Source organism: Trichosurus vulpecula, chromosome 2, assembly GCF_011100635.1.
Source record: "Trichosurus vulpecula isolate mTriVul1 chromosome 2, mTriVul1.pri, whole genome shotgun sequence".
NCBI lineage: Eukaryota > Metazoa > Chordata > Mammalia > Diprotodontia > Phalangeridae > Trichosurus > Trichosurus vulpecula.
In genome coordinates this window covers 121,197,102-121,216,573 of record NC_050574.1, presented here as the reverse complement: position 1 = coordinate 121,216,573, position 19,472 = coordinate 121,197,102, and the positions used below count along the sequence as shown (strand labels likewise).

Below are 19,472 nucleotides of genomic sequence, written 5' to 3'. Positions count from 1 at the left end.
TACAGTTGTCACCTTAAAAATTCATCTATTATGTACTTTGGCAGGTTAGCTGTGTTATAGCCATTCGGGGGTGGTTGATAAACACCTAACTCTTCCTCTAAAGAGACATATGAGATGCACAGGAAGGCAAGTTAATGCACTCAGAAAAAAGTCTTGAGCTTAAGAGTCAGGAGACCTAGATGTTAATCTTGGCCTTGGCTTTCTTTTACTATGTGACCCTGGGCGAATCACTTTCCTACTCTGGGACTTCAGTTTATCTGAGAAATTTTGATCTCTAAGGTATCTTTCCAATCTAAAAAGGCTATAATTCTATGAATATAGTAATAGCTGACATTTATACAACATCGCACAGAGTGCTTTCCCCACAACAACCTTATTAAGGTACATAGTGTCAGGATTATTATCCCCAAGATATAAAGTTGATGAAACAACCTTGGAAAGGAGTGGTCATCCTAAGATCATCATATAGGGGTGTGTGTATGTATGCATATATATGTGTATGCATATATGTGTCTATACGTGTATGCGTATATGCATACACACATACAGACACAAATATGCATACTTTTTTTTCCTAGTAAGCAGAGAATGTTAAGTGGTATCAAACTCTAATCACTGAACGCTTCCTGGAGGAGGTGAGCCTGAAACTGGGGTTTCAAGCGTAAGGGATGGGAGGAGGCAGGCCATTCCAGGCATGTAGGACAAGCCAAGCCCAAATCTGGAGGAGGGAAAATAAAAATAAAAGTCTTCTTGGCAGCCCCAGCCAACTGCAGGTTTAAGGGAGAGAGAGGCACCTCACCTGCAGGTCGTTTTTTTTTTTTAATCAAGGCCTAGTTTTGGTGACTGAGCTCCTGTCCCAGAAGATTGACCTAGTTTAGTGCATCTAGATTATCTAATGCTGAAAGAGCTATAGGGATTTTTTTAAACAAAAAAAGTTCTTCCATAAATGTCAGACAATACTGAGAGGCCATATGGTATAGTTGAAAAAATATTAAATTAGGATCTAAAAATACTTGAATTCATATCCTAGCTGTGTACCTATAATGACTTTGGGCAAATCAGTGCAGCTCTCTGGGCCTCAATTTCTTTGTTAAAATGAAGGGCTTGGACTCCATGATTTCTAAGGTTTCTTTTAGTTCTGACAGGCTATGTTTCAGTATTTACTTCTAGTTCTATGTTGTGTTTTGATGAAAAGAACACTGGACTGGAAATCAGAGGACATGGGTTCAGGTTCCTGCTCAGCCGCTGGATGATCCTAGATAATCTTTCACCTCTCAGTTAGCTTTGATTTTCCCATATGTGAACTGAGGAATGATATTTAAGGTCCCTTAATGGTAAGGAGGAAGAGAGATGAAGGCTGGCCAAGCTCTTCTCCCTCACCATTAGAATTGTGACCAAATATCAAGCCAATAAGTCAGCCCAATCCTGATTCTTATTTTCATTCTGCTTCCTCCACTCTGCCTTGGCACAAGCTAGTCGAAAAGGTATTTCAAATGTAAAGGCCAGAATCATTTTCCCCCTTGATTTTTCCAGTGAACTAGGGAAAAGAGATTACTCAGAAAAGAGGCTCTGCTTGTGCAGGAGCTGTAGGCTCTCTGATGTTTGTTTGCAGTGGACTTTTGAAGTAGAACCCTCTTCTCTACCTTAAAGTCTACACCTCACAGATAATCTCTGAGAAACCTCTTATGCCTAAGCCCCATACTAGAACCACTTCCCTGTGCCTCATGAGAGGAAGTGTAGTACTGGGGGATGATAAATAAAAAGCAAAGAATAAATAGATAATAAATGAATGAATGAATAAAATTAAGGGTCTTGAAGTCAGGATTGCGTTTAAACCCTGAAGGATACTTTTAGATCTGTCAACATGCAAGACATTTCCTTTCTCTTAGACTCAGTTTTCAACCATAAAATGGGGATAACAAAACTTGCCCTTCCTACCACCATGGGTTGTTTGTGAGGAAAGCACTTTGTGAACTACAGAAATGCGAAGGGGTTTTGTTGTCGTTCTAGACTCTCTTCCCTTGTAAATGCGGATAATATAACCTCCACCACCCATCTCATAGGGCTCTTGTGAAGAAAACACTTTATAAATATTAAAGCATGATAGAAATGTGGGGCATTAAAACTGCTGTCTTCTGATTGGCAACTCAGTCCTACACAATCTGAGTGGGAAGAGTCTTCAGAGCTCTCAGTACCACATTTCCATTCTACTTGGTAATCTCCAGCAGCTCCCTATTCCCTCCAGGATCAAATACCAAGTGCTTTTCACAACCTGACCCCCTTTTCCCATTCTTCCTACACTTTAGTCCGTTCCACAAACTCCACGATCCAGGTAAACTAGCTTTGCTTTTCCTCAAACACAAAATTCCATCTCCCATCTCTTTGCTTTTGCACTGGCGGTCTGCCATCCCTGAAATGCTCTCCCTCTCCACCTCCACTTCATAATTTTCTGGGCTTCCTTTAAGAATCAGCTAAAGTCCTACCGTATACAAGAAGCCTCATAATACTAGCGTCTTTTCTCTGAGATCACCTCCAATTTACACTTCCGATAGCTTGTTTGTACAGTTGTTTACCCTTTGTCTCCCACATTATAATGTGAGCTTTTTGAGGGCAGGGTCTGTTTTTACCTTTATTTTTATTCCCAGCACTTAACACTGTACTTGACCTGAAAGCAGTTAATAAGTACTTGTTGACTGACATCCTGTGAAGTCACCTACAGGTGGTCATTTGGCCTCCTTTCCTATGTTCTTCTCATCGTGTACCCTGATTTAGCGCTCTCTCTCAGACTCTTCTCATTCTCAAGTCTTATAGCTATGTTTCCTCATGCAAAGTAGGAGGTTAGAGCCCAAGTCCCGTGCCTCAGTAGAGTGCACCACTGCTCACAGGTTTCTCAAGGCTCAGTTTTGTCCTGTAAAATGGGTCACTGCCCTCCTTCCAATTTCTTTCCCTCCCCCTTCCCCAGGGTAGGATTGGGTAGTAGGGTAGGTGAGTGCCAGTTGGACATCAGGACCTTCACCTAGAAGTAATATCTTTCTTATGCTTCTTCTCTCCTACTCACTTTAAACCCACCCAACTCCTAGAACTAGGTTCTTTGTAAAGTACATCAGGACCAGACTTTCTGGTTCAAAGGAAAGCTTGGCCAACCTTAGCTCCATCCCAGCCAACCCCAGGAATGATGAGATTGTATCCTGAAGAATGAGGAGGAACAGCCCTCACAGTTTAAACCACTCACCTTCCCACAGAAGACTCTCATGTCATTTTTTCTTTTAATTCACATGCGCTCTGAAAATACACACAAATACATGAGTTCTACAGTAGAAAGAGGTGAGAATTAAACGTTAGGAAGGAAGAGGGAAGAGGAGCCATGGAGTATGGGGGTGTGCTAGACTGCCACAACTTGATGTGGGACATTGAGCAAAGCTCTTCATCCTCCAGTGACCTTTCAAGATAGGGAGAGCAAGTCTGATGAACGCTTTAAGGATTAGGAAATTGGTTCAGAGGGATTCAGTGACTTGCCCAGAGCTACACAGCTAGTGTGTATAGAAAAAAAAGATTGAAACTTAGGTCTGTGAAAATATGATTCCTTTGTATAAAAGTCTTATGTGAGGAAAAAGTTACAAAGGAAATTAGAAGAACTATTTAGGCCCTTGAGAGAAATTTTTGGTCCTGGATTTGCTTGTAGAACACATCTTCAGAGATAGGCATGAGATTTATTAGTCTTTCAAGAAAGTAAATTTCAGGGCCTAAACAGTCTTAAAACTACATATCCTCAAATTTGGAGTAGCTATATGTCTTTTTTTTGGAGGGGGGGGTGGTGAAAGGCAATCAGAGTTAAGTGACTTGACCAGGATCACATAGCTAGTAAGTGTGTGAGGCCAGATTTGAATTCAAGTCCTCCTGACTCCAAGGCCGGTGCTTTATCTAGTGTACCACCTAGCTGTCCTGCTACGTGTCATAAAAGTAGCACCTTACTACCTTGTTTTACTGTCTTTTCTTATTATTTTGTTAAATAGGATCATTATAAAAACTGACTTCAGTTTGTACCTTGAGAAAATGCTTGTCTATACCAAAGGCTTAATTAAGTGTTTTTCAGAAATTGAGTGCTTGTGAACTGAAAGAAGTTTTGTTCAAAATTCTATCTATACACTTGTTCTTCTTGCTCCCTCTCCTCTTTTGGGTCTCTTTTTATGCAATCTGTGCACATAAAACCCGCAGTGGCTCATTAAAATCTATATATAATATAGATTTCTCACACTGTTACAGATTTGGAATGCCTAATTCTAACAGACTTGTTCCACTTGGGCCCCCAGAGGGCAGAACCAGGAGCAAAGGGTAAAAATTGCAAAGAGACAAATTTCTGTTTATTTTAAGGGAAAACTTCCTAGCAATTAGAACTGTCCCAAAATAAGGAGAAGAAGTGGGCTGTCCATCACTGGATGACCACCTGTCAGGAATGTTGTAGAAGGGAAATGCTCAGGTGTAGGTGCTAGATGATCTCTAAAGACCTTTCCAGTTCTGAGAGTCTCACTAGACTTATTTCCTATTTTGCAAAATGGGGAACCTGAGGTCTCCCTCCCCATTGATTATTTCCAGTGTTCTGGAAGGCTTAGTTATAGCAGCCACTTAAGACTTTGAGATAGTATAAAGAGTGCTGGATTCAGAATGAGACCTGGGTTTGAGGCCTAGTTCCCCCTCTTGGTAGCTATGCCACCAGGAACAAATCACTTAGTTTATTATGTCCTCCATTTACCCCTCCAAAAAGTGAAGAGTCATGACTGGTTTAATAATTAGATCCAAAAATTAGTTATTAGTGAGTAAGTTTCAACTTGGAGGTAGATTCCTGGTGAAGTGCCCCAAAGATATGTCCTTGGCCCTGTGTGATTCAATGTCTTTATCATATACTTGAATGAAGCAATGGATGGCATACTTTTCACATGTGCAGATGACATGAAGCTGAGAAAGCTAACACTTTGAACAAGAGAATAGAGATCCGGAAAATTTTTGAAAGGCTAGAACAATGAGCCAAATCTAATTAAATGAAATTTAATAGGTGTAAATGTAAGACACTACTTGGGTTCAAAAAAGTCAACTTTGTAAGTATCGAATTGGAGGGTGGGGTGGAACATGGCCAGACAATAGCTTGTGGGGAAAATAAGTCTATGGATTTCAGAGTACTACAAGCAGTCCACAGCATAACATGACAGCCAAAAAATGTAATTTGATTCTAGATTGCATTATAAGAGGCATGTTGTGCATCGTAAAAGAGATGATTAGCCCTATTCTACTTTTCCTCTAGTAAGACCACTTCTGGAGTACAATGTGACATTTTGGGTACCACATTTTAATACAGAAGAGGACACCAGGATGTTCAGAAGACTAGAGACTAGACTAGACCACATAAGGATTCTTTGGAAGATCTAAGAATGTTTAGCCTGAAGAAGAAAAAGACTTGGAGGAGGGATTGGAGAGCATAATAGCCATCTGCAAATATTTGATGGTCTGTCCTGTGGAAGAAGGATTAGAATCGTTCTGTTTGGCTACAGAAGACAGGACGAGGAGCAGTGGGGTGGGGGTGTAAGAGAGTTTCAAGGAATATAGGTTTCAGTAAGGAATAAGGAAAAACTTAGAGCAATTCAAGCCATCTCAAAATAGCCCAGGGTGCTTTAGGAGGGAGTGTTTTTTTCCTTAAGCAAAGACTGGATGACCTTTGAGATATTTTCTAACTTTGAAATTCTGATCATGTTTCATCATGGACCAGTGAGCTGGCAAATAGTCTGGGGTTCCCCACTAGTAGTGATAAGTCTTCCACTCTCACCTCATTTTGCCCCCTTCCCATTCTCTCATGATGTCATTTCTGCCTACTGGGACCTGCCTCAAAGACTTTGGACTGGCAAAGTCTGAATTTGTCATATTCCTCATGTCCTCTGATCAATGAGACCCATACACAGATTCTCAGAGTTTTGAGAAAGGGTGCTCTTTCTACTCCCACACCCGCAGGCATTCCCTAGCTGTCTGAAGTAGAGATGGCAGTCCTCCTCAGGTTGGCCAAGTAGGACATCATTCCTCCGCTCGCTGTAGGGATTCTGTAAACCTCCCAGAAGGCAGCTTGGGATAGTGGAAAGAGTGTGCATTTGTCCACAGACCTGGCTGTGTTACTTATACCTTGTGTGTGATCTGGGAGAGTCACTTAAACTCACTGGGCCATAGTTTCCTTTGTAAAATGAATGCTTGGAACTAAATCTAATCAGGCATTTTGATTGAGTAGTAAGGCACTGGATTTTAAGTTCAGAAGACTTGGGTTCAAATCTCACTTCACATACTTACCAGCAGTGTGCCTCTGGGCAAGTCACTTAATCTCTATTTGCCTCAGTGCCTAATCTATTAAAAATGTGAGTTTTTATCTTGATGCCCTCTGAAATTCCTTCTAGCTCTAAATCTATGATCCTGTGATCTTTATGGGATCTTTCTTACTCAAAATCCTTCGATAATACTATAAATGCAGGTTTGCCCTGGAACTTCTGGGATAGGATCTTACTCTACCAGTAACAGAATTGTAATATGAGTTGGGAGGTAGAACAGGGGATAGAGGTTTGTGTCATATTTTCTTCTGTAGGTTCCTGTAGCCTGTTCTATTCTATACCGATTGCTGAGTCTCACATCCCCATCCACCACTTGCTATATACCATATTCCCTCACCCAATCTCTGGATCTCATATTAAATCCCCTTTCTGCCCTTCATTTTCTCTCTTCCTCTTCCTGCGGCCTGGGCTCTCCCTACCGCCCAGGCTTTGTCCAGTACACCCAACTGGCCTATGTATGTTTAGCCAATTTACCCTCACACCTCTCTCTGCCCCAGCCTGCTTTAAACTATTTCAATCTTCATTCCAAGGGGAGAGATATCTGTTCTCTCCAGAAAGGCCCCAAACATACATTCTGGTAGCTTACAGCTAAACATTGGGATTTTCTCCTGCAGCATTTAAACTAAGCCACCCAAGAGAAAACTGTTTTTCCAGCATCATACTTAAGGCAAGGGATCTGTCTCCCACTCATGCCATGGAAATCTAGGTGGGGTAGATGTTCTCTCTCTTCTTTGTGTGTTTTCCGTAAAGGTGGTTGTTGTTTTCAGTCATGTCTGACTCTTGGTGACTCCATTTGTGGTTTTCTTGGCAAAGATACTAGAGTGGTTTGCCATTTCCTTCTCCAACTCACATTACACATGAAAAAACTGAGGCAAATGGTGAAATGACTTGCCCAGGGTCACACAGCTAGTCAGTGTCTGAGGCTGGATTTGAACTCATGAAGATGAACCTTCCTGACTATGGGTTTGTCCCTCTTATCTACTGTGACAACTAAGCCACTGGGCAGAGTACCTGGGGACTCAGGATCTTTCTCTCCAAAGAATTAGTGGAGCACAATGACTCCTTGAGGAGAAGGATTTGATCTCTGACTTAGAATATAGGATGTCTGAGTTGGGCCTGGGAGATAGTTTGTGTCTAATAGCCTCCTTTTAGATAAGATAGAGCCCTGGAGAGGGGAAGAGACAGACATACTTATCTAGGATCATACAGTGAGCCAATGACAGAGCTAGGAATAGACCTCTGAGCTTCCAACTGTCAGCCCATTGATGTCACCTCAAGGTCACACTTCTGCCCCTTGGCTGTACCACCAAGTGCCAAACAAAGCCCCAAGGTTTAGAATTACGAGGCCTGAACTTGAATCCCAGCTTTGCTACTTGCTACTTGTTACTTGTATGACCTTTGGCAAGCCCTGTTTTGGGGTTTTTATAAGCATCCTAGTTCTCCTCATGCCTTCCATTCTCCTCCTACTGTGGATATATATTTTGCCTCCCCCATTAGATTAGGAGCCCCCAGAAGGGGTGTGTGATTGTGGTTGTGTGGTTTGTCCTTCATTCTCTAAGAGGACCATGATGTCAGGGAGATGATGACATGATTTGCAATTGACTTTGATTTGAGTGAGGGAGAGCTGTGCAAGGTCACCAGCCTCACTTTCTCCTCCAGAGCCATCTGGATCCAGTGGCGAGATATTCAACAGGATGACTAGAGATGGCCCAGGATACAATGGTAGACCCTGGCCCTTTTGAGCTAAGGTCTTTTCAAGTTCTCACTTTGAGTGAGGCAACGCCCATTGTTGCCCTCACAAACTTGGGCTTTTGCCTTCCTCAGATTAAGGTTTTCTGTGTCAAGAGCCATGTTGTGTCCCTCGTCCCCTCCCAAGATTTGAGGATTCCATAAGGACTCCATGTCTTTCATGTCTGAGAAGTCTCAGGCTCTCCTGACAAGGGAAAAGGCAATAGTAAAAGAAACTTAGTTCTAGTATTAGTAAGAACTTTTGTATTCTAAAGGCCTCCTATGCTACACATCACCAAGAAAGTGTTGGAACTCTTATGCAGATTTTAAAAAGAAGACTTGAAATCTCCTTTTGTGCTGAGTGTTTGAAGGATGATGGATAAAATTACACTCTAATCAATTTAGAATTCCTGACTGGAATTCTGTGTCACATGTACAGTTGCATATCCTGGCTTATTAAACTGTTTTGATGCTGCTTTAGATAGTTAGATTGCCTTCTCAAGAGCCTAATAACAGTTTCAGACCTTGTAAATTTAATTATACAGAGGTACTAATTAGTATTAGTAAAGATCTCGTCTTTGGCCAAAACACAAGTATTACTCTGTTGTTTTCCTTCCTTTTTATCCATCCCTTCCCTGAAGTATTCCTGGCTACCCCCTAGACCAAGACATTTAGGCAGAGCTGGCCTTCTACTTGGGCTTATATTGGCGTGATGTCAGGAGTGCCTGAAAGGACCTCCCCCTTCTCCCCACTACCCAAAGAAACCCAGTCCTGAAACTTCCCTTGAAGCCTTAAAACCCTTTAGGGATAAAGCCACTCATTTCCCAATGAGAGAATAGGGTTAAGCACAGCTCCTCCTCCTCTGTCCTACTGTCCAGAATAAGAGTGTGTGTGTGTGTGTGTGTGTATGTGTGTGTGGGTGTGTGTGGGTGTGTGTGTGGTGGGGGCGGGGCGGAGATGTCTTCCATCCTTCTCATACCATGTCTATAATGCTATGTCCAGTTCTGGAAAACACAGTTTAGGGAGAAAATTGATAATTTTGAGTCCTTCCAGAGGGAGATATCTAGAATGGTGAGAAGAAGAGAGTCCCTGTCACTTGAAGAACTGCTCAAGTGATGTTAAAGACTTCTGTCAGGGTGGAAAGTAAAGATGGAACACCAGTATTCAAGCGCTTTAAGTGCTGTTGCGTGGAAGAGGGATGTGACTTATTGTACCTGGCACTAGACTGCAGAAGTTAGAGCAATGGATAGGTGTGCATAAAGGCAGACTGTGGCTTTATGTCTAGAAGATCCTCCTCATAATTTAAGATGCCCCAAAGTAGAAGAAGTGGCCTTGTGAGGTAATGAGGAGATGACCCCCAACATTGGAGGTCTCTTAAAAGAAGCAGAATAACTGTTGTCAGGGATATTGTAGGAAGGATTACTTCAGGGTAGATATTGGACTAGATTACCTCTGAGTTCCTTTTCAGCTCCTGAAATTCTGTGATTCTGAAGAATGTAGCAACTGACACATGTTAAGTTTTCTGTGACTTATGGCAGGGTTTAGTGGGAGGGATAGGAGAGAGAGGACAAGGTCCTAGAGCTTAGCTGAAAAAAGGATACCTTCCCCTTAACTGATTTGGGTTCATTATCGGCAACAGGATGTACAGGCTTCCAAGGAAGGCCAGGCCTCTCGCACTGCATCATACCTTCTGTGGTCCTCTCTCATGAGAGCATCCCTCAACAACTTTCTGGGTAACTCTGAGGCTGGGATAGCCTATAAGGACTCTTCTTCAGGCCTCGGCTCTCTCCAGGTAGTTTGTAGCTCTCTGCCTATGGGTCTGGGCAAGGAGTGTTCCAGGGAGCTGTGCAGATCTAAGATACACATTAACATAGGAGCAGAAGAAAGGCATTGTGATATAAAGAAAAGAACACTGAATTTGTGATGAGAGGATCTATGTTCAAATCCCAGTGTTGTCACTCGGTTTTCCTTCTCTGAAATGAAGGGGCTGAACTAGATCATCTAAATTCTCTTCCAACTTTTAATATTGTAAATTGTCAGGTCCCCTATAGCCCTTGAATCTTCTGAACTTATAGAAAGCATATTGATAGCTGAACCACAGTGTTGAACTAATTAATAGACAAGAAAGCACTTTAACAGTATAAGGTGGAAGGGATCGTTACTGTTAACATGATAAATACTAGTATTTTTAAATAGGTAATCTGCAAAGGGATCCTTCATATACTCATTCAGTTTTTTTTTTCAGTTCTATCTCCACAATCTCTCTTTCATCCATCCTCTCTTCACTCCCATGGCACACACCCTAGTTCAAGTCATCATTTTGTCCCTGGACTTGGGCAACAACCTTCAAACTAGTGTTCACACCCACATTCTCTCCCTCTCCAATACATTGTAGACAGATACCTGACTAATCTTAGGTGTGCACAATTCTGATCATGTTAATTCCCTCCTCAGAAACCTTCAGGTGTTCCTTGGTGATCAGAATAAATCCCAGCTTGCCTTTCCAGTCTTAGGTCCCACTTCTACTCCTAATGTACTCTTTGCTCCAGCCAAACTTGTCCGTTTAACCCATCTTGTATTTTCCTCCTCATATGTTTTGGTTTTGCCTAACCTGTGCTGTATGGTACAGTGGAGACAGTGCAATGGACTGAAAGCAGAAAACCCGGCTTCCAGTCCCAGCCCTGCCATTTACCACTGGCTTTGTGACTTTGAACAAGTCTCATTCCCTCGCTGAACCTGTTTCCTTGTCCCTAAAATGAAGGTGAATAGTACTTGTGCTCTCCATTTCATGCAGTGATTGGAAAGTATCCATCTACTTCTGTGAAGCCCTGGGTGCCACCATACCCTCCCTGCCAACTGAAACCCTCTCCCTTTATCAGAGGGCTCTGAAGTGGAAAGACGAGTTCAAATCCTACTCCTGTGGCTTTACTTTCTGAGTGACTTTGGCAAGGCACTTCTCCTCTGGAGCCTCAGCTTCTGCATCTGTAAAATGAGAAGGTTGGACTTGATGGCTTTTGAGTCCTCTCAGGCTCTTGATCTATGTTCCCATGGCCAAATGCTACCTCTCCCTTGAAGCCTCCCAGCCTTTGTCTTTCCTGTCTCCTTCAAAGCCAGTGAAGTCTCCCTCTAAATCCCCATAATGCCTTGTACCTTTCACATCTGCCTTATTTTGTTAATGATTCAGTTGTACTTGAAAGTTTGCAAACTGCTACTTTATCTCATTTGAGTCATACAAGAACCCCATGCAGTATTATTACAAGGTCTTATCATCTTCATGTTACAGATGAGGAAACTGAGGCTCAGAGGTTAAATGACTTGCTTATACTCTCACAGCTTAAAATGCCCTAATTCCTACCCCTAGGTAGGATTTGAATTCAGGTCTTTCTGATTCTGAATCCAGCAATTTTACTCATTATGTCATTCCTGCCAAGTGACCTTTATGAGGTCAAGGACTATGTCTTGTTCATCTTTGTCCCTCCCCTTCCCCCCTCCCACCCCAGGGGAGGAGTACAGGGCTATTTGCCCTCAGAAATGTGTGAAATGAGTCATCTGTAATGTCAGAAAATCCTGTTGTTCTCTACATTGGCCAGACCACATCTAGAATATTATTATATTCAGTTCTGGAAAGACATTTTATATAAGACATTGGCAAACTGGATAGTGAGCGAGATGGTGAGAGGAGCAGGCCTTGCCATACAAGAATTGGTTGAAGGAGCTTGGGATATTTAACCCAAAGGGAAGGGGTGGGGCACGATAACTGGCATTAGTGCTTGATGTCTGTCACGGGGAAGAGGGATTAGATTTGTTCTGCATGGCCACTGAGTTTAGAGCAATGAGTGGAAGCTGGCTTTTTACATTTTTATTTTTTGTTTTTTTTTTAAATTTATTTATTTTTAGTTTTCAACATCGACTTCAATAAGATTTTGAGTTCCAAGTTTTCTCCCCATCTCTTCCTTGCCCCCACCCCAAGACAGTGTGTAATTTGATATAGTCTCTAATATACCTTCATATTGAACTTACTTAAAGAAAAACTTCTAATGCTATCCATATATGGAATGAGCTTACTTTTTTCTCAGTGGAGGTTTTCAGAGGCTGAATGATCACTTATCAGGAGATTCTTATTCAGCCCTAGATTGGATAGATGCCCTATGAGGTAGCTCTGAGTTTCTGTGGCTCTGAGGATTTTGGAGTCTGATTCTCTTTTTCTTTCTGGTCTAGGCACTGGCTCTAGCATCCTCTCTGCACTGCAGGACCTGTTCTCCATCCCCTGGCTAAACAAATCTAAGGTCGAGAAACAGCTTCAGGTCATCTCTGTGCTACAATGGGTCCTTTCCTTCCTTGTCTTGGGTAAGATGGTTATTGTTGCTGTTGGGGGCAGGGTACAGAACCTAGGCTTGGAATGGAAAAAAATGGTTAGAGATGTGCCCTGACAATCAGAACAAAAAAGGTAAGTGAAAAAATAGTATTGAACACACTCCCACTTCTATAGCACTTAAAGGCAGATAAAATGATTTCCTCGCAATAACCCTGTGAGGTAGGAAGACGAAGTAATTAGCATTCTCCTCATTTTACAAATGAGAAAACTGAGTTTTGGAGGAGGAAAGTCACTTGCCTCAAGGTCACATAGCTAGCAAATGTTGGAATAATTGAAGTGACAGCCGGGAGGCCGGGGAACAATGGGAAACATGGACTCGGAGAAAACAGCCTTGACAATGTGGTTATTTCAGCTCAAGAATCTGTTATTTCACGCAAGTGGGTACTCCCTCCACTGATATAGAGCCAACCCTTCCATGCCTTCAGAGGCACTGAATGTAGTAACTTGCCATGGGTAGAAACTTCATCATCATTCATGTTTGGCCAGCCTGTTTCCTAGGCTGGTCCTAAGATAACTAACATGCAGGCCCTTTTTGGACCTGTGGTTAAGAATTCACTAGCTCAGAGGACCTCAGAGTTCACATTCATCTAGAATAGAACCTAGGACACCAAGTCATCCAAGGAGAAGTTGAGGGAGGGTGATTATATCAGCAATAATGGTTCCGCTAGTGTACCGGCACTTTATCATTTATTGCCTCAATCAAGCCTTACTGTTAACAGCGCTAGGAGAGAAGCATACTTTAGGAGTTAGTATACCCATTTTTTACATCTGGAGAAGGGAGCCAGAAAGGTTAGGGCTCAGTATGAGACTGGGACTGGGTCTCAGGCCAGGGCCAGGCCTTTCATCTTTAACTTTATCCACTAACTACTAAATTGGCTAGGCCAGACCATAATCGTCCTGTTCTGGAACCTAAAATGTGCCCAGATAGTCTCCTCTTCCCTTTCTCTGACCCTGTTTCCAAGCTCTTTCCTTTCAGGAGCCTGGAATCAGGTTGGAGACTTTAGTAGGCCAAATATAGCCTCAGATTATCAGAGCCTTCCTGCTTGGCTGGATTCATAGTTTGCAAGTTAATGATTGATCCTGACCAAACCAGAGCCGGCAAACCTGCTGGGGCTCCTCACCTGTCACTCCTCCAGGCCAAGGGCTTGGTGGTTGCAGCATACTGAGGGGGTGGGAACATGAGCATGTTTGGGAAGCTTAGTAGGCGGGGAACCTCATCATCAAGCTGGAGGCCCCACACACCAATGATAATTAACCTTCTTGCCAGTCACCACTCCCCCTGATGACCCTCTAACCAAACCAGCTGGCCCAAAGGGGCAGTGCCTAGTTTTGTAACACAAGGGACTTGTGTTGAAACCACTTTCGGTTTAACCCTGAATTTGTTTCTCAGTGCCCTGCTTCGGCTGTACTTCTACCCAGCTAATGGCCAAGGGACTGAATCATGAGTGCCAGTGGAGCATGGTAGGAAGGTGACTGGAGTTGGCATCAAAAGGCCAGGGTTCTAGTTCTGGCTCTGCTTATCGTATGACCCCTGGGCAAGTCACGCTTCAGTCTTCAATGTTATGAAACTTTAGCCAGTCAGTCAATAAGCATTTATTTTAGGTCCTTACTGTGTGCCAGGAACTGTGCTAACCACTGCAGGATACAAAGAGAAGCAAAAACAGTCCTGTCCTCAAGGAGCTCACATTCCAATTCAGGAGAAAACATGTAAATCACTAGGATGTACAAGATATATACAAGGCAGATGGAATATAGTCTCAGAAGGGCAGAAACCAGGAGCTGAGGGAACCAGAAAAGACCCCCACAGAAGGGGGTATTTGGCTGGAATCTTGAAACAAGTCAAGGAAACTTAAGAGGCCCAAGTGAAGTGGGAGAGTGATCCAGGAGGAGAGAATGGCCAGTGTAAAGGCCCAGGAGATGGAGTTGTGTGAAACCCCTTCTGACTCCCCAGCTCTCTTCCTTCTCTAACTGTGTGTTTACGTGTGTCTTCCCCAGACCCCCATTAAATGTAAACTGCTTGAAGGAAGCAGCTGTTTTCCATTTTTGTCTTTGTGTGCCCAGTGCCTAACACACAGTAGATATTTAATCAGTGTTTGTTTAATTGAAAGGATCGAAGACATGGAGTCAGTAGAATCTAGGTTCAGACCTTAGGTCACATGTGGTATGTGACCCTCAATATAGATCATTTCACCTTTGTAAGTCTGTTTCCTCATCCATAAGGTAAGGAATAATAATCCTTGCCCTGCATACCTCTGAGACCTTTTCTGAAGAAATAGTCTTAAAGCATATAATTGTGAACTGTTAAATCAGAACTGAATGAAAAGGATCTCAGAACGCCTTAGAGACCTGAAGCATAAATCTCTCTAAGACATCCCCCAAAACTGGCCCTTCAAATGCCCACTTCAGGACTTTCAGTGATAAGAAACAGCATTTCCCAAATCAGGCCATTCCATTCTGTGGTAGCTGTGTTTGTCTTTATGTTGAACATGCCTCATCTGTAAAATAATACTAAGTTCTATAAGATGATAGGATTCAGAACTAAACTGGAATCATAGAGTACCTAGTCCAATCCTTTCATTTTATAGATGAGCAAACTGTGGCCCAGAGTGGGGAAGGGATTTGTCCCTAGTTATGCAGTTTAATAAGTACTTACTCCAGATTCTTTCATGAACACCATACTGGTTCATGCCGTTGTCAGAATAATCTTTTTTGAGACTGTATGGTCTAGTAAATGGACTGCTAGAGTTGGAATTAGGAAAGACCTGAGTTCATTTCCTAACTCTGAAACTTACCAACAAATCAATTAACTTTTCTGAGCCTCAATATCAGTTATGAGAAAATATGTACAAAGTGTTTTACAAACCATAAAGCCCCATCTTCATGTCAGTTGTTTTAATAAACACTTCTGACCTTGCCATTCCTCTGATTCAGAACCTCCAAAAGCTTCCTATTTCCTCTAGGATCAAATGTAGTCTTTAGCCAATACTCACTAACCACCTCTTAGAGCTACTCTGAAATCTAATGTGTATGTATGCCATATGTATGAAGATGTACAGACAGTGCTTTGCTGCTTTCAAGGTCTGTGTAAATGGCAGCTGCTATTGCTATTATCTGTCCCGAATAGTCACATTTCTGCAAGACAGATCTGTAAAAATGCTGTGAGGTACATGGTGCCAAGTATGACAGCCCCCTTGCAGTTGGGAAGCCATAGCTACAGAGCTAGTAATTGTTCTGGCTGACAGTCCAGCACAGGCCTCCCCTGTCTCCACTCTCAGTCTTTCTTCCATTGCCCTGGTCTTCTTTCTGAAGCAGTTTTTGTTGGCATTCTCCTCCATACACTTTGTGTTTCATAGTCCCGATCTGCAGGCTCCATGAGGACAAGGACTTTGTCTTATCTAAATGTTATATCTCTCCCGCTGCCTGCTAATTCTGTGTATATAATAAATGCTTAATAATGTTTGTTAAATCCACATTCTAGTCGTATGTTTAGTCTGCCAGGTTTCAGTGATTCCCATGAGGTCAAATTTGCCACCTTGTATTATGACCTCTTACGTATTGCCACTTGTCCTCTTTTATCCCTGTGCATTTGTACAGGCCATCTCCCACACCTGGAATGTATTCCTGCCATGTCTCCAACTGTCTGTTGAAATCTCTCTTCAAGGACAGACTCACAGAATCATAGCCTTTTACAGTTGGTCATCATTGAGCATCTAGCCCAACCCCAAAGGAATCCTTATGATAAAATACTTGATATGGGTATCCATCTTCTTGTGAGACAGCACCTCCTAAGACAGCTGTATACTTCTGGACTGCTCTTACTGTGAAGAAGCGTTGTTGTTGCTTTGTTTTTTCCCTGCTATCTGCCCTCTAGGCAGCTTCCACCTGGTGTTTCCTTAGGGCCCAACAGAGGGAGTCTACTCCCTTCTCCCCTCCTCAGGTACAAGCCAGCATGTGTCCTGAAACTTCTTCTCAAGCCACTTCCTTCAGATGATCCCTGTATGGCACAGACTCAAGAACCTTCCCCGTCCTGGTCTTCTTCATCTGTGCACTCTCCCACTTAGCAATGTCCTTAAGTTTTGATGTCCTGAACTGACTGCAGTTGTCCAGATAAAGTTTGACCGGGACAGAGTATTGAGGACCTGTTATCACCACCTCCTTTTAAAAATTTTTTATATTCATTTTAAACTTAAATACAAAACGAGAAAAGGAAAACAACTTTCCATTTACACAGCAGAACATAAGAGAGGATTCAATATAAATAAATTTCATTTCCATTTCAAGAAAACCTATGTAATAAGTACTGCACATTTTTTTCGAAGATACCCAGCTTTTTGGTGCTTCCTTCTAGGTTTTCTTTTGTTCTCTGCTGTGCATTTTTTATTTTATCTGCCTCCCACCCCAGAGAAGGCTACGGTTAAGTACAAAGATACACACACACACACACACACACACACATACACACATGCATAGGTATATATGTGCATACATATCTATAAACATACACATATACATATATGTAAGACCATATTATGCATATTTCTGTTTGTTAGTTCTTTCTCTGGAGGTGTGAATAGCATCTTGCTTCATAGGTCCAAGTCTTTCTGTGTTTTTCTAAATAAACCAACTCATCATTTTTATATCACAGTAGTATTCCATCACAATCATATATACACACAGCTTGTGTAGCTATTCTCCAATTAAAGGGTATCTATCATTTAGCCAACCTGATAGGTATAAGATATCTCTAAGTTGTTTTAATTTGCATTTCTCTAATCAATAATGATTTACAGCATTTTTTCATATGATTATATATAGTTTTGTTATATGGTTGATTTCTTTATCAAAAAACTGTTCATATCCCTTGACCATTTATCAGTTGGGGGATGACTGGTATTCTTATAAATTTGACACACTTCCTTCTTCCTAGAAGCTGTGCTTCTCTTATTGTAGCCCAAGATTGCATTAGCTTGTTTGCTTCCAAGTCATATTCCTGACTAATTCAGTTTACAATTAACTGAAACATGGTGCAGCAGATAGAATGCTAGGCCTGGAGCAAGGAAGACCTGAATTAACATCTAGCTTCCTATACTCACTAGCTGTATGACAATGGGCAAGTCACTTAACCTCTGGTTGCCTCAGTTTCCTTAACTGTAAATTGGGGATAACAACAGTACCTACTTCATGGGGTTGTTGTGAGGATCAAATGAGATGATATTTGTAAGGCACAGTGCCTAGAACTAGTCAGCATTTAATAATTGCTTATTCCCTTCTATTTTCTTTTTTTTTAAATTTATTTAACATATTTAGTTTTCAGCATTGATTTTCACAAGAGTTTGAATTACAAATTTTCTCCCCATTTCTACCCTCCCACCCACTCCAAGATGGCATATATTCTGGTTGCCCTGTTCCCTAGTCAGCGCTCCCCTCTGTCACCCCACTCCCCTCCCATCCCCTTTTCCCTTCTTTTCTTGTAGGGCAAGATAAATTTCTACACCCCATTGTCTGTGTATCTTATTTTCTAGTTGCATGCAAAAACATTTTTGTTTGTTTTTGAGCATCTGTTTTTAAAACTTTGAGTTCCAAACTCTCTCCCCTCTTCCCTTCCCACTCACCCTCCCTAAGAAGTCAAGCAATTCAACATAGGCCACATGTGTATCATTATGTATAACCCTTCCACAATACTCATGTTGTGAAAGACTAACTATATTTTGCTCCTTCCCAACCCATCCCCCTTTATTGAATTTTCTCCCTTGACCCTGTCCCCTTTCCAAAGTGTTTGTTTTTGATTACCTCCACCCCCATCAGCCCTCCCCTCCATCATCCCCCCCATTTTTTTTATCTTCTTCCCTCTTCTTTCCTGGGGGGTAAGATTCCCAACTGGGTGTGTATGGTATTCCCTCCTTAGGCCAAATCTGATGAGAGCAATGTTCACTCATTCCCCCCTCACCTGCCCTCTCCCCTCCTCCCACAGAACTGCTTGCTCTTGCCACCTTTATGCGAGATAATCCACCCCATTCTATCTCTCCTTATCTCCCTCTCTCAGTATGTTCCTCTCTCATCCCTTAATTTGATTTTATTTCTTTTAGATATCTTCCCTTCATCTTCAACTCACCCTGTGTCCGCGCTCTCTCTCTCTCTCTCTGTGTATATATATATATATATATATATACACATACATAGATATATATACACATAGATATATACATACATACACATTCACCCATATATATATACATAAACATATATATATGCATATTCCCTTCAGCTACCCTAATACTGAGGTCTCATGAATCATACACATCATCTTTCCATGTAGGAATATGAACAAAATAGTTCACCTTTAGTAAGTCCCTTGCAATTTCTTTTTCTTGTTCTTTTTCTTGATTATCTTTTCATGCTTCTCTTGATTCTTGTGTTTGAAAGTCAAATTTTCTATTCAGTTCTGGTCTTTTCACTGAGAAAGTTTAAAAGTCCTCTATTTTATTGAAAATCCATATTTTGCCTTGGAACATGATACTCAGTTTTGCTGGGTAGGTGATTCTAGGTTTTAATCCTAGCTCCATTGACCTCTGGAATATCGCATTCCAAGCCCTTCGATCTCTTAATGTAGAAGTTGCCAGATCTTGGGTTATTCTGATTGGGTTTCCACAATACTCAAATTGTTTCTTTCTGGCTGCTTGCAGTATTTTCTCCTTGATCTGGGAGCTCTGGAATTTGGTGACAGTATTCCTGGGAGATTTCTTTTTGGGATCTATTTGAGGAGGCGATCGATGGATTCTTTCAATTTCTATTTTGCCCTGTGGCTCTAGAATATCAGGGCAGTTCTCCTTGATAATTTCTTGAAAGATGGTATCTAGGCTCTTTTTTTGATTGTGGCTTTCAGGTAGTCCAATAATTTTTAAATTATCTCTCCTGGATCTATTTTCCAGGTCAGTGGTTTTTCCAAGGAGATATTTCACATTGTCTTCCATTTTTTCATTCCTTTGGTTCTGTTTTATAATATCTTGATT

The 19,472-nt window shown here is 41.8% G+C and overlaps 1 protein-coding gene across 1 annotated transcript in view; it reads left to right on the top strand.

Annotated features, from left to right (window-relative positions):
- The window catches only part of DGAT2 (diacylglycerol O-acyltransferase 2), a 59,182-nt gene that overhangs the window by 17,347 nt on the left and 22,363 nt on the right, over nt 1–19,472 (top strand). The window contains exon 2 of the mRNA XM_036743474.1: nt 12,306–12,434. Within this exon, the coding sequence (XP_036599369.1) occupies nt 12,306–12,434 (129 nt within the window). The remainder of the gene's footprint in view (nt 1–12,305; nt 12,435–19,472) is intronic.